Genomic DNA, 15908 nt, shown 5'->3' on the forward strand with positions numbered 1-15908 from the left:
CGGGAGGCGGGGGGCGGGCGGTGGCTGCTGCCACGTTGCCGCCGGCGCAGCCCGGCCAGAAGGGGGAGAGGTTCGGCAAAGTCCGGAACCGCTCGGCAATGGCCGGAGGCGGCTGCTGAGGCGGGGAGAGGCTGCCGGGCTCGCCCTGCCCCGCTCGGCGCGAGGGGGATCGTCGGGTGGGCGCCGCCGCCGCCGCCGCGCCCGCCTGTGAGGGGAAGGGGCGCGATGCTGGCCGACAGCCTGGTGGAGGAGTTCGAGATCCGCGAGGATGAGCCGTGGTACGATCAGCAGGACCTGCAGCAAGGTGAGCCGGGACGGGGGAGAGCGGGGAGCGTGTGAGACAGGGGGTGCGGAGAGCCGCGTGTGTGAGAGAGGGGGCCGTGGGGATCCGCCTCGGGGGTGTGTGAGGGAAGGGGCTACAGCGAGCCGGGTTTGTGAGGGAAGGGGCGCGGAGAGCCGCGTGTGCGAGGGAAGGGGCTGCGGCGGGGAGGGCGTGTGAGGGAAGGAGCCGCGGGGGGCGGCGGGGAGGCACCGGCACAGCGGCGGAGCGGGCGCGGAGGGGCGGCGGGAAGGGCGCTCGGGGTCGCGGGGCGGCGGCGGGAAGGGCGGGTCGTGCCGGGCGCGGGGGGTCCCCGCACGGCCGCGCTTCCCTCCGCCGCGGGATCGCTGTCACCGGGAGCGGCTGCGGCCGTCTTTGTTTGAGAGAAGGAGCCGCCGCAGCCGAGCGGGATCGTGCCGGGTCCCTCTCCTCCCGCCGGCAGGGAAGCGGCTCTCCGAAAAGTTGCACCTTGAACAGGAGGCGAAGCGGCTGCTGTTCGGGGCGGACGCTGGGAGCACCAGGGTGGGATGCGCTATTGCGCCCTGTTGAGCTCTTTGTAAGGGCTTCCAGTTCGATCAAGGTGTAGTTGTAGCAGTGCTCGATTAGTTGCAAGTCCCTTATTAAAATCTTTTTAGGTTTTCTTATTAAAATACACAAATAACTCCACTACGCCTCAGAATTCTACATTTCTAGCTCCTGTATGTCATTCCATCGATAGGTCTTAAAACATTATATGCAAGGGGTAAATCCTGTTCTCATTTCACAGATGAGGAAAGAGCCACAGGAATACAAGTATAATTGCATTAAAAATCTTCAACAGGCATGATATGGAAAGAATGTGCAATTTCCTTAAGAGCTTAGTGGCATCTATGACTGGTATTTACTTGGTTCTACTTTTTGTTCTTAATCCCGAGTTTGTTTTAAAGGTCATCTCGAAGCTGTGAAGTGGCTTCCTGCACACCCGTGCCAGTCTTATGCTTTTTGCTTTTAGATTGAAATACATTAATTCTTGGGATTGGTGGGTGCTGCTGTCCTGTAAACCATAAGGAAAGCTAAGCTGTATTCACACTGAGATCAGGCATCTGACAGCAGAAACTTTTTTTTGAGACAGGAACAGGTCTCTCTAATTGTCTGCTGTATAAAATATCTAACTGTTTGAAAGCTGTATTTAGATACTCTTTGCCCAAAATAGATCTTTTCCTGGCTCTAGGATACAAACAAATCAGTTTAAGTAAGATCCTGAAACCATAGTTGGCTGTCAAAGGGAAGAGAGTTGAAAATTTGAAGCAATGTTTTTACTATGTCAGTGTTTATGGGATAGAAGACCTACAAAGCGACTTCACAATGTATAACAACTGACTTCTTGCCTTGTTTCTTTACTTTCATCTTTTAATTAAAAAGAGTGAAATAATCACCAGTTGACTCTCTATGAGCTTTTAAGAAACAGTATTCCATTCTAGAGGTTAGTGCGCTCTCAACATGCCAACAACCTTTTTCTGGGGATTCTCTCTTTAAGCCTAAATGGAAGTGACTAATAGCCTTGCCAAAAGGGAAAGGAGGAAAATAAACAGATGGGCAAGTTGAAATGCAAAGAAGAAACTCCTTACAGGAATGCTGTACTTTATTTCTGGAGTCTGAAAGATGAACTTCCTCATCCTAAGCCTGAGCTGTGCTGGTGTACGTAAACAGGGGAGTAAGATTGCTTATCAGGGCTCGTGAAACTCCTCACAACCCAAACAATCAGTGCATGTTTAAAAACTGAGCAGTAGGTTTATGAGAAAACGAGGTTGTAAAACATTAGAAAGCACACAGAAACAAACTTGTAGTCCTTATCAGCCAGCCTTTGAAACTTGAAATTAGGGTAGGGTTTTGGAAAACCTTGACAGTCTGTATGTACTAAAGCTTTTGCCTTGACAAGGGAGGATGGGATTTTCTGGCATGCTGTTCATGAAAACAGAATGCTCATGGAATTCTTGTAAGGATGGGAACAGCCATCCTTCTGCAACGTCCATGTTTTGCTGCAGTATGCTGACCTTTGAAAAAGAATTCTTTTCTATGGCTGCTCTTTTTACATCTTGCTGTTACTCACTTCTAAAGAACAGAGAGTATTCTGAATACAGAATAGGAGATACGAAACTAAATAAAAAAAAGGGTTTATTTTACAGTTAAGTAAACTTCAGCTAGGCTTACTTATATATCTTGCACTACATTAATGCCTTTTGCTCTTTAAAAGAACAGGCTTAGTTATAGATTGAAAATTCTCTGAATAATTTTGTTAGGTGGGCTGTGAAAAAGTAGAAGAGAAGGATTTTGGTGCTGCTTTTATCTCTTTTTCACTTATAGTAATGCTGTCAGAAGAGAATGTGAAGTGCTGGTAAGTGAAGGCTGTTCAACATCACAGAAGACGTATCCTTGAAGTCTTGTTTTGTTTCAGAGCCTTCCGATGGAGCTGTTAAACTCCAGCACAACTAATCAGATTTCCTAAAACGAAGATCTTAAGATCTGCACACAGGCAGTTTGCATTATTAAAAACCTCTCTGCTCCCATCTTTGTGGTGAAAAGGAAAAATGCATGTCTGTGTCAGAACTTAGCTGTTGCTTTACATAAATTTACAACAGAAAATGCAGTGTGCTTCCAGTGTTCTACACTAACTCTCTCAAGAGAAATGTAAATGAACCGTTTTCCTTCTGTATCTGGAGAACACGTGTATTGCACCTCTCACTCATAAAATTTGCTCTTTATAGGGCTTAGAAATACTTGACAATGTAGAAAAATGGACACAAAGCAAATTCTTCATTTTAGAAGAGGTGAAATTATTTAAGTTCTTGATTTCTCTGGAGTTCAGGTTTTATTGCGTGTTCCTGAGCACTTCCACTTGTATTCTCCCCCTCAGAAACAAATTGCCCTAATTATAAAATAGCATGTTTCTCCCATTGTAACCCACTTGTGCTTCTGCCAGTCTAATAAACAGAATGAGTGTGTAAGTATGACATGAATTCTGTTATCCAAACTGTATTCCAAGGACCGTGTGGTATGTGCTACTTGATTTAGTAGGTGATGGGGCATTTAAGAATGAAATTGTAAAATCTTATATGTACTTAAACATCAAAACAAACTTTCACTTTAGGAAGGGAAATGACAGCAAGTAATTCCATTATGCATTATGTCTTTAACATAATCCTAAATCCTCTCTAAAGCTCTTATTCTACTCTATTAAAATAAAAGAATGGACTATTTAGTCTTTGCCTTAAATGATGCCAGTATTGCTGACTAGTTGTAAAGATTGTAGCTCCTAGTAAAGATCTGTGTAGTATGAGAACTTGGGAATTGGGATTCCATTTTCTATAGGATGATGGATTTGTGGGATTTGAAAACCACAGTATTCTGTAATGTGACGGAACAAACAGCTTGGTTTCTGACTGGGAGTTACTCTGTCCATGGGTAAACAATATGCAATCTGTTTACAAAACAGGAAAAATGTAAGTAGGACATCTTAAGATTTCGTTACCCAAGTACTTTAAACCCCACTCTAGCATAGGCTGTGTTTCTTAAGGAGTGGTGCTGTGTGAGGATAACCTCTTAAATATAGCTCAGCGTGCCATGGGGCTCCTAGTTGGACATCTTCTGAAACACTGAAGAACTCACGTGCAGTGTGATTTCTTTGAAATATTTTTGTGACATTTATTCTAAGAATCTGACCTTAAGGTAGGAAACAAGGCACTGGAGTTGTAAGAGAGTGTAAAAGAGTAGCACAGCTGTTGTTTTGCCAGAGTTGGACATCTGCAACTTTATAGACAAATGTTTGTACTCACTTGTCCTTGTAAGTCTGAATTTGGTCTTTGGCTTATGTGTGGAGATGGAGTAATCATTCTGGCCAGGCTGTCAAACTGAAGGTTAGCACAAAACAATCCTGGAACAGGGCTGTATCTGTTACAATGCCAGGCTGATAAGATAATTAGGAAGGGGCAGGAAAGACATAAGATAACATGTTAAAACAAGGGCATAGCAATCAAATGAAAATGGAATGCATTTTCTTCTCTAGCTATAACTACTGATGATAAAATACGTCTCTTTGTTTATTAATTTAAGTCTTCTTGAAGTGAATCAAAGTTTCTCTTGACTTTTCTCCTGTCTATTTCCCATTAATGATGCAAGTTCTATGTGAAAACTAACTAGGTTGTATTGTGTGCATGCAGGGCACGGTCCAGGTGAGGGGAAGGAGGTGGAAAATTGGAGAGTTTTAGAAATCTGTTGGATTCTTAACATGTAATACCCTGCACAGAGTAATTACAATTTTAGCAATAACACCAAGATCTATTACTTTGTCACATTATGTTAGCTTTTAAATTACACGTGTTTTTAAACATAATAATGGAGAATATCTTGCACTACTGTTGCTGTTGAACAAATATCAAGCTTCCCTCTAGAACAGAACTGAGTGTTCAGGTGACTTATTTCTTAATTTGCAACAACTACAGTCACTGCACCCTGGAGGTGATTGAAGATGACTGAAGTGAAATTGAGATTAAGTGCCTGAGAACAAATGACATTTAAAATTATGTTTTGGAGCACATGAAACAATTCTTGTCACCTGGGTTCATGAGCTTGAAAGGCAGAATAGCCGCGTGTCTTCATCAGTTTTATGTCTTTTGATGTTATTCTTTCACCATAAAAAGCATCTGAAACTTTCATTTAGCAGTCTGAACCCGTGTGACCTGAGCTCCTCGGTGAAGGGGTAATGGGGAGGAACAGCAAAGCAGGTAGGAGTGCAGTCAGCTTTGGCCTGGGTGTAGCCCAGGGAACATTTACAGGGTCTTCTGAGTGCTGTAAATATGGTGAAGGAGCAAACAGCCACCTTGGGCAGAGCTGCTGGAGCAGCACTGGGCAGGCTGTGGGAGGTGAGGATGGCTGGATGTGTCTGCAGGACCTAAGGAGGAACTAAGGAAGCTTCATGAAATAAAAGTCTTCTGGGCTTCAGGACTGACTTAGACTTGCCTTATAGATGATATATGAACGTTCTACTTAAGTATAAGCTCACTTTCTTTTTGGGGGAGGAGTTATAACGGCAGTAAAAAAAGTACCTCAAGTATCTGATTAACATGCTTTAAAATTAGATTATATTATTGTTTCTGTCACTTACCTGCAAACATGATTCCTTTGTTTAGATCTTCACCTTGCTGCTGAGCTTGGGAAGACACTACTGGACCGTAACACTGAACTAGAGGAATCCTTACAGCAAATGTATGCAACAAATCAAGAGCAACTGCAGGAGATAGAGGTAAAATATTTAAGGGGTCCAAATGTTAAGGCATCTGGAGCTGCAACATAATAGTTAAAATCTGAATTTCTTGACATTTGATGGAAAATACTGAACAATCTTTCACCATTTCTGCTGCTTTGAGAATTTGAGGACCTGTATAGGTCGATCATACTTAACACTGTTTCTCTGATTACCAGAAGCTTTGTGCCATTAAATACCATGTTGGATTTGGCTTGTTTAATGAAAAATGACTGGTATTTTTCTTTTTTGTGCACAAAAGTTAGTTCAGTTATTTTTATTGCTAAACTTTGCTGATCTTGCCAGGTAAAATGACATTAAATTATATGATGATAAATACATTATTAATTTAAATTATTATATGAAAATCTTAATGGTTACTGCACTGAAATTTAAATGCTGATAACGCAGAAGAGAGATTGAAGTAAAATCTGGGGCTGTGTACTTCCACTAAACTGAGCTGTGGTAAAGGAAGCTAAATCCTATTTCAACGTAAAAAAACCCCTGTACTATGACAAAAAAAGCCAACAAACAAAAAACAAACCCCAGAAAATACCCCACTTAAATAATATCTAAGTATAGGACATAGTGGATATATTGTTCTGTATTTTCCAAGAAAAATAAAGCCCAAAAATGTATCCATTCTTTCAAAGCCGCTCATCTTTGTGTAACAGGGTGGAAAAACCTGGCCATCTTTGGCAATTTCTTTTTTTAATTTTTATATTGCCTGTATTCTTGCAGACCTGGCATTTGTCAGCCTAATGAGATTTCCTCAGCTATTAGAGGGCAATGCATGGTCTCTAATAATTAAATTATTAAATATTCAGTACTTTGCTGACTGACAACATATTGAAAATGTAGTCAGCATTTCATTTTGGTTCTGGTATGAATCACAGGGAACAGGCTGTGTCTGGTATACACCAGATTTTTACAAAAATCTGAGTTCCTTTGTGCAAGCAGCACTTCTGCAGTTACATATCATGTGTGAATTTTGTACAGCTGCAACTTCAGACTGAAAACCCTTACTATTGTAATGGTAACAGGCGACTTAAAGAATTCTAATCTTAATACTTACAGCTATATAGATGTCTTTGGAGTAGTCATCTTAACACAAATGCAGCATTTTTACTAAGTGATGAACAATTTAGAAGATATTTTTGTTTTGTATTTCAGACTTTGGCTCTTACCTCTGTTATGTGCTAAATGTCATCTTTGTTATCCTATTCATTCTGACACAATGGTTGGAATGGCTCATATTTATATTAGTGCCACATCGTTAAAAAATGTATTTACTTATGCAGAGACTGAACTCATTGCCTTGAATAGTTTTTATAAAAAGATCAATTCTTAAGATCTGGAGAGGACAAACACTTCCAAGGTGCTATACAAATACTGTACACAAGGTTCAACACCTGCATGTACAACCATGTTTAAGAAAGCGTTTAACACAGTTACAACACACCTTTTGAAATAACTTTGTGATAACTGACCTGGCTCAGGGAGTTGAGCTACTTAATAAGCAGCTACACTTTAGCACTGTCTTGAAATATAGAAAATATATAATTGCTAAGCTACATTGATTTGCAGAAATAGTCTAGTGCTATTAAGAATGTAATATCCTGTTGGTTTAAGCCAGTTTATTTGCTTAAGCTGTTCTGGTGGGTCAGTGTTTATTGACTACATAAGAGAGCCTCAGCACCAGGAAGTGTCACCAGTGTCCTTCCCGCAGTGATCTATAATTGGTGTGTTTGGGGTCAAGTACTTCTGTGGTCACACAACCTCAGACAGGACAGATTAATTTTTTCCCTCAATATCTTACTTTGCCAAGACTTGGTCAATACTACTTTTTGAAGGCTTTATCTGATACCTCTTTATTCTCTTTCCTTCTCTCCCCACAGCGAGGGTAGGAGATGTGTATTGGGTTGTCCTAGCAGCTCCCTCCAAGAGGGAGAGAGTGGGAGAACAGATTTTGGGGTGTTTCTGACATATAAATAGTGCCTGCTCCTTTATTTGCCCAGTTTACTGTGTCGAGTCAAAGAACCTGTAGACTGTATTCCTGTCTGCTGCAGTAACATGCAGTGCCACCACCACCTCTCTCAATCTTCTGTTTAAAAGTGTTAACAGCAACACAGACCTTTTCTTTCTCCAAAGAACTTTCCCTTGCCTCTGGATTTCTGGTAGAAAAGGGAGAATGAACCCCCTGTTCAAATACCCAGAGAGACCCTCCAGTTGAGGAACTGAATATATTGGCTTACTGGCACAAGGAATTGTTACAGGCATTCACTGAAAGAAACGGGAATAAAGTTGGCATGTGCAAGGTGTAGTACTTTGCTGGTAAAAGCAGTTCAGTCTGTTATTTTCATGCCTATATTTCTGTCTTGTGGGAATGCAGGAGACCCTAGTGCACAGGATACACGTGCAAATGGCATATCCTGTCTCTAGTGCTTGATTTTTCCCAACTTTCAAGTGCTTGTCTCTGTAACCTAAATGTGATCTTTCAGCTGCTCCTGTAGCTACTCTGAATTATTTTTACTAGGTTTTTCAGTGCAGTATATCCTTGTAAATCTTTGGGGTTTTTTTGCCATTAATTTAGGTCTTATGGGTAGCAAAGTCTAGAACTGGCTAAGAAATAATTCTGAAGTATGGCACTACCTTGTCTGCACTGAAAAAGAAGGGTCAAAGGCTGTGGTGTGCTTAAGATTACATCTCATATATTAAATGCTAACATATTAAGAATTTTACAGCTTTGGATCATTATGTCTGACCTCTGTGCTGACACGTGTGCCACTGATTAATCATTGTAGATGTAATAAATGCTGGATTGAAAGGGCAACTTCATTCCTGTCGGAATCCGTTCTTAGCACTCAGACTTTGGAAACACTGACACTGTCCTTTTATCATGTGGTAGAAAGCAAAAAGTCTCAACTACTGCTTTATTTTAGGTGCTCAATTGCAGGGGAGGTAGATTAAATGTGAACTTCTAAAGTATTTATTACTACACCATCTTTTGGTGGTCTGATTTATACCAGGCCAACGTGACACCAGCCCTGAAGATACTGGAGATGAAAGGTGGAGAAAGTGGTGCTTCACCTCTTCCATTCATCTAAAACTTGTGCAAAGGCCCGTTGTAATCAGTGGTAACATCTATTGGGGCACCAAAGCCTTGGCTTCTGTGCTCAGCCACGCTCCTATTGCTGAAGAAAGTCTGAGGATCTCCAGCTCCTTCCTTCAGCCATAACCAATAGGGAAAGTTAATCTGAAATGGGTCACATTGAGATTCTGCTGCTAATCTATGTTCTATTTTGGTGTAAATCCTCTGTCATGTGTGCACAGGCTACAAAAGGATCTAGCTAACAGCTATCATGTTGATCTTCTGGAAGTCTGTATGCAGCAATTACTAGTCCTAGATTAACTTATTATCTGTTCTTAAATTGCCTAAAATGTAAACCCACCAATCTTCTAATGAGGTAAAAGGTTAAGTAGAATATTAGAAGTTTTGAATATGTAAGAGGCCTGTGTAAAGAGAGGTAATTCTACCTAGGAGTTTGCTGGATGTTTCTTCCTGAGGTCTGCTTTTCAGTAAGTAGCATGTAGTAATACAGAATATATTGCAAGAAATAAATTCTACATAAGAGCAGAATATTTCAGATTTAGAGGGTTAGTTTTTTTGCTCAAGTCTGTTTCATGCAAATGCTCTTGTCCCGGGTGGGACAATATGAGGCACTTGTATTAAGAGCATTAGGTGATTGTTAACTGCTCTTAGACTGAGAATTCTAAGCTTTCCGACATTATTCAGGAAACTTAACAGTCTGTTGCTAACTGTAAAACCCAAGAGGATTAAATTGAGAATACTTCATGTGAAGCTTTATTTTTTCAGAAAGGCCAGGAGGCCTTTGTTTGGGGTTACAGTAACTGGAATAGTTCACTTTGAGTAATTAAAGATTGAATTCAATAATTTGATTATACCGCCTGACACACATTAACTCACATACTTAAGTGTGACCACAACCTAAATTCTCTTGTGCTGAACCTAATGCTGCTTCAGACTGGAAGAACTTAGGTTAGCTAAAAATAATTTTAATTATGGATGGTGCTACCCAATATTTCAGTTTTAATGTTAAGAGAGGTGCTGGGTCAACACTGGTAGAAAATCTCTGTTGGAGCCCACTGCAGCATTTAGGACAGAGTGACTAGTGGCTATTTTGAAGTCTATGGTGACTGCAATACAGACCAAGCCCACCCAGAAGGTGTGAGCACAGGTAAAGACAGTTGGCACAACAAACCCAGCTCCTCTGGATAAAGGCTGCTTCATCAGCCTGGGTTTAACCTCCCTGACAAAGGCAAGGTGGGTTACTGACAGTGCCTTTCCAACTTCCCAAAGCAACCACGGGAATTTAAATTTATGACACTTACTTGTTTCTCTGTGAACGTGAATGACAATGCAGAGCAGCAGCGGCAGCTCGTGCTCCCAGGGTGACCCAGTAACAGCAGTGCTGTCTTGCAGTACCTCACAAAGCAAGTGGAGCTCCTGCGCCAGATGAACGACCAGCACGCAAAGGTCTATGAACAGCTGGATGTGACAGCAAGAGAACTGGAGGACACCAATCAAAAGCTGGTTGCAGAGAGCAGAGCTTCACAACAAAAGATATTAAGGTAACAAACTTGACCCCTCCCCCCAGCTGGTAAAATCAATGGGAGCAGTCCAGGGGTATTTGTGTAGCTCCTGGGTGGCTGTCTCTGCCTAGTGGTGTTCCACAATACTGGTAAATTGAAAGGACGGTTTTACTTAAAAGTCTTTCCACCTTTTAGCTTGACAGAGACTATTGAAAATCTACAAACACACATAGATGACCTGCAGCGACAAGTAGAAGAACTGAAGAAGCCTGGACGAGGCCGGATGAGCCACGAGAGATCTGACCAGCCCAGATCAATGCACAGCTTCTCCTGTTTGAAGGAGCTGTATGACCTGCGCCAGTAAGACTTCCTACCTTACATAGTAAAGAACAATGATGTTATTTTAAGCAAGGCTTTAAAAACTAAGACACGAGCACAGGTATCAGACAGGCTGGCAGAAAAATTAGCTGATGTTCACAAGTAGCAAAGTATCTGCCCTGTGTGGTGTTGCCACCGTGTCTGATGTACTTCTAGACCACAGTAGTATTTGTGCTCCACTTTCTGTCTTGATGGGTTCTCTCCCAGAGTCTCCAGCCATATTAAATGGTAGCTTAGAAAGCTTACAGCAATTTGCACCCCACTGTTTTCAGTCAGATAAAAGTACACACAGATAATCTGAAAAACAAACTTGCTAAATACAAAATATTTTGTGTAACTTTACCTTTCCTTGGGTCCATGGGTATTTTCTTTTCAAAGAAGGCAGGATCCCTGCAATAGCTTTCCTGAACTTAAGCTGGTTAAAATGATACTGAAGCTGGTAAAATGGAGCCTGGACCTCTGGGCTATCTTTAAATTTGACCCAGCTGAGCTGCATTACTGTCCCCTTTGGGACAATCACCTGGGGTGAAAGCTCAGAGTAGCTTCAAGCCTAGAAAGCAATTTTGTAAGTGAAGCACCTCCACAGACCCAACAGGCTGTTGTGTCTGGGATTCAGCACTACATGGAGGTAGAATATTCTATATATTCTATTCTAGAATAAATCTGTACATCCAAAAAGAAGTTATTTCTTGACAATTCAGAGGATAAGTGGATCCTTCAAACTGCCAAAGGCTTGTGAGAATATCATCCTACAGAACTGCCTTGTCAGTTCTGAAGCTGCTTTCTGCCATCAACAGTGACAAAAGTTACAAGAGTGGAGCACTGTGGAAAAAACCACTGTCAAAGTACTGCGTGCTACACTGAGGCAATATTTATTTAAACTTAAATTGTGGGTCTGGTTATTCAATCAGCTTGTCTGTTTTACTTGAAACTGTTACTGAGCTGCCATTCTGCCTAAACTGGGAGCTTGATTTGATGGCACGTAAGTGTTACAAACTCTGTTCTGACTCCTAAACAGACTGACAGGTTAGTGAAATGGCCCCTGTGAGTGCTCTGAGGGCTGTCAGCACACAGTTTAAATATGTCATTAGTTACTCAGGACAGGAAACCTTTAGGAGGTGTGGTCAGCTGGATTTCTTACTTCTGATAACACTTACTTTGTTTCTGCAGGTATTTTGTGTATGATCATGTGTTTGCAGAAAAGATTACTTCGATGGATAGTCAGTTAAGCCCTCTAGAAGAAGAAAATGAGAAGTTAAAAAAGGCAGTTACAGTTCTGCAAGCCCAGCTGAACCTGGAGAAAGAGAAGAGGGTGACCATGGAGGAGGAATACAGTCTTATGGTGAAAGAAAACTGTGACCTGGAACGGAGGCTCGTGGATACAGACTTGTACCGGGCACGGGCAGAGGAGCTGGAAGCAGAAGTAGCCGAAATGCGGCAGATACTTCAGTCTGAAAACACATTCCATAATGCAGAGAAATTGGTGCCAGAATCCTTTTTCATTTCATTCAGGGAATCTCTGGACAGGGAGCTCAGTCAGAGCCTGGCGGATGATGGACTTCTGACGGTGTCGGAGCTGGAGAAGAAGGCGCTGAAGCGGAGCAGCAGCGAGACCCTGCTGAGCAGCGCAGTGGGGGCAGACATCCTGAGGGGCCACGAGGAAACGTGTATTAGGAGAGCTGAAGCTGTGAAGCAGCGAGGAATCTCTGTGCTTAATGAAGTTGATGCTCAGTATAATGCTCTGAAAGTGAAGTATGAGGAACTTTTGAAGAAGTGTCAAATGGATGAAGATTGTTTGAAACACAAGGCTGTCCAAACGCTGAAGCAGTATTCCAAAGACCTAAATGTGGGGAACACCCAGTATGATCTCTCAGCTAGCAATCAAGAATTCACAGTTGTGGAGCTAAGTGACTCTCCCACAAATGCTCTTCCTGAATATAAAGCACTCTTCAAGGAAATTTTTAGCTGTATCAGAAAAACGAAGGAAGAAATAGATGAACACAGAGCCAAGTACAAGACCCTCTCCTCTCAACCATAACCTTATCTGTTAGTCAAGAACTTTATACGAATGTCAGAAGATCCCTTAAACTGATCTTGAGCACTCAAAATGAATGTTTTGGATTGGCTGGTAGACCTGTAGTTAACAAGCCAGTTAGTTAACAGCTAGTTTCCCTGTTCCTATGTAGCAATAGATTTAATGTTTAGCACTGTCACACAAACTAGGGGTTGTAAAGCAAACAAACATCATAGCTTAATATTACACTACTACTTCATATTACACTTCATCTCTGGCTGGAGCAGTAACTGACATTCATTTCGTTAGTCCACTTCAAAACTAACAGAGCTCAGAACTCTCTCTCCTAAGAGCCAGACTGAAGATTTCCTTTGGTTCACAATGATGATCTAGCCCTGTAACTACGCTGATGTAGAAAATAACAAAACCAAAGCCCCAACCAGTCTCATGAGCAGCCTCTCCTCAGTTCTCAAGGAGGAGGGGAGCAGCCTTCTGCTTGCTTTTGCAGGGCAGCAGAGCTGTACTTGCTTCAAGCCAATACCACATTTTCACATGCACTAAGCTCTCTCACAGATTAGTATAAATGTCTTCCTACTGAGAAGGGATTTGATGTAAAGTTTGTGTGGCTTTTTAGGTATGGTTTCCTTTGTAGGGCACTTTGTCTTAAGGCAAGATACTGTGAATTGACTATGTATGTGATTTGGGACCTACTGTTCTCTGGTGGTTGCAAAGTTCATTTTTATGTGTATTGGGTAAGATAGAGTTGTAATTTAGCTATTTAGCTTTAGTGGTAGCATTGACATAGTGGAGTAGCTTTTGATGTTACGTACCACAAACTCCAAGTGCTTGAGGAGACAGGCCAGGTAAAACCTTCCATTGTCTGTTGTTTCCAGTGGCAGCCTCTGTGCACCCATTCCATGCTTCCTGGGGGGTGGGAGGACAGACACGACATTGCCAGCACGTATCCTACTGCAAATGGGACCACACTCTTGTTCTGCCTCTCCTTTTCCACTCCCTAATAGTAATTCATATGTACTCAAAGTCTGAAAAACAAAGAACATGGAGAAGTATGTTTAGAACTGTGTGAAGGAAACAAAGCGATTAAGGAGGAGGAGGCACGATGAAAGGTGACATCCTGCTCCCTGTAAAGGTCTGACAGCTTAATGTGGCCAGCAGTTCTTGGGAATCAGCTACCTGCCTTTCCAGGTTGCTGACTGGAATGTACCAAACATTGACACAGAATGTTGAGTTTCTCAGCTTTAGTTCCACTGCTGCTGCTGCAGCTCTGCTGCCTTACTCTGTTCTCTGTCCAGCCTGTGTGTAGCTGCCCTTCAGTTGCAGTATTAAGACTTCATGTTGTGGGATTTTCTCTAAAACATGTATTACAGTCTGAAAATTATTTAAAAGTGGGAATCCAAATCTTTTGAATATTTTTCTAAGCAAATAAATAATCCAGTCAAGCTGCATGTGTAACTAGTAATTACATCCATCTGTGCCAATCAGCAAACAGTAAACTCGATGCAGATGGCACTGGCATTGTCTGGCATCTGATCCTACATAGATCAGATGGGGTTCCCCTGAAATTTGTATTTTAGAAAACTTATGCTACATGGAAAAGGATAAGCCTGTCTAGGATAGAAATCCAGATGGAATTAAGTAGTTTTTCCTCGTTGTGGTGTTGTCAGTGCTGTTAAAAAAGGAGGGGGTGGGGGAAAGCAGAAGAGCTTTATTCAGCCATGAACAAACAGCTGCAGTTCATCAGGTTCCTGTGCTGTCCCTGTTTCCCCCACCTGGACCCTTCTCACCTGGAGGCCTGGCCCAGCTGAGACTGGAAAGCAGTAACCTGAGAAAGGCATGACATGGTCAGTCCCAGATGATTTACCAGTAATATTCCTCACCACTTCAGGGGGAGGGGGATCTCCCGGAGATCCTGCTGGATGAGAAGATATGCAAAAGCAGTTCAGCATTTCTGGTTAAGTAGGTGAGCTTCAGTGGCTTATTACTTCTGGCTAATTTAGAACACTTTGATATATACAACTTTTATGCTTTAAAAATACCAAAAATATCTCCTCATAACCACTTGATTCTTCTGTACTGAACCTCCCCCTTGGCTGCCTGTGCCCCTGCTAAGCTCTGGCTGTGCAGGTTGTACAATAACCCACTCCAGCCTGGCTCTTCTTTACAGCTTCTCCTGGAAAGCAGCTTTCCAGCCATAGCCACAGGTAATGCTGGGTCAGTGCCAGCCAGGGCTGCCTGAACATAAAACACCTCCCAATTACACTGATGTAGTCGATACTACACTGGCATATTAAGGTAGAATTTTAGCAGTTTAAAAATAGCCATTTTCCACCCAAATGTGAAATACCATAAGTACGGTAACAACATTCTTAGCCAATCTTATCTGGATTAACCACCTTAATCTGCTTAGTTTAGTCAACAACTCAACTCAGCCTTTTCTGAGCATAAGTAGATGAAATCAATAGAATCCCCTTGAGCTTCTCATATGATGGAAGCTACAGCAGAGAACAGGACCAGTACAGTGTGTTCTGCAGTGCCCACAGCAGATTCTCCTGATCTGCTGGAGTTGGGCTCCAGTGCTAAACCCGGCCCAGGGCTGGGTCGCTGTCCCTGGAGCAGCAGGCCCAGTTTCACAGCCCCAGAGGGCAGGGGGCCAGCAGGGAGTCACAGCCTTTGCTCTCCACCTCTGACCTCTGCTGCAGCATCCATGACCTGGACTTCTTTTGCAAGACTTCAGGCTGTGAAAGGAGCTGGGTGCCACTTCCATTTCTCCCTGGACAAATACAAGGCAGGGTAGAATTGACCTTTGAGATAAAATTTTATTTAAAAATTACACAAAATAGAGGTTTTACATGGTTGCCGTGTGGTAACTACAGCTGGATGCCTTCCAGAGGGTGCCCTGGGTTACTTACCTTGCTGTACTCATTCAGTAATGCAAAACATCCCTCAAACCAACCCCACACCAGGACAAGAAATCCAGTAGTTGTTCCCTGTGTTTCAGATGTAGGTACTTTTCCAAATAACTCATTTCACAGACAACAGGTGAGAACAATTGCAATGTAGTACAGAGTTCACAGACAGCGATTTTGTTCCCCCCTCCCAGGCCTGACATTCCCATGAACATGACTACCTGCTCTCTATCCAGAGGGCTGCAAGGGCTATGACAATGCTCAGACTTAAGTATGAGCATCCAGGGATTTAACAAAAACTGGGATGTTTGTAAACAAATTTAATTTATTGGCATTACTTACAAAATAAAGTTTTAGACCATGATTTTTCATCATGTC

General features: G+C 42.4%; 1 protein-coding gene across 1 annotated transcript; it reads left to right on the forward strand.

Moving 5' to 3' along the window:
• The first annotated feature begins 36 nt into the window (after window positions 1-36).
• CDR2 (cerebellar degeneration related protein 2) lies at window positions 37-15904 on the forward strand. Its single transcript, XM_027683801.1, has 5 exons — window positions 37-304; window positions 5485-5597; window positions 10102-10250; window positions 10407-10571; window positions 11760-15904. The coding sequence occupies exons 1-5, from the start codon at window positions 226-228 to the stop codon at window positions 12625-12627; spliced, it is 1374 nt and encodes a 457-aa protein (XP_027539602.1). The 5' UTR covers window positions 37-225; the 3' UTR covers window positions 12628-15904.
• Window positions 15905-15908: the final 4 nt, after the last annotated feature.

Source organism: Neopelma chrysocephalum, unplaced genomic scaffold, assembly GCF_003984885.1.
Source record: "Neopelma chrysocephalum unplaced genomic scaffold, ASM398488v2 Primary Assembly neopelma1_65, whole genome shotgun sequence".
In the NCBI taxonomy this organism is placed as follows: Eukaryota; Metazoa; Chordata; class Aves; order Passeriformes; family Pipridae; genus Neopelma; species Neopelma chrysocephalum.

Coding starts and splice junctions, on each gene's coding strand:
- CDR2 (XM_027683801.1), top strand. CDS start 226: ATGCTGGCCGACAGCCTGGTGGAGGAGTTCGAGATCCGCGAGGATGAG. Junction 5,598..10,101: donor AGCAACTGCAGGAGATAGAG/GTAAAATATTTA, acceptor GCTGTCTTGCAG/TACCTCACAAAGCAAGTGGA. Junction 10,572..11,759: donor GAGCTGTATGACCTGCGCCA/GTAAGACTTCCT, acceptor TTGTTTCTGCAG/GTATTTTGTGTATGATCATG.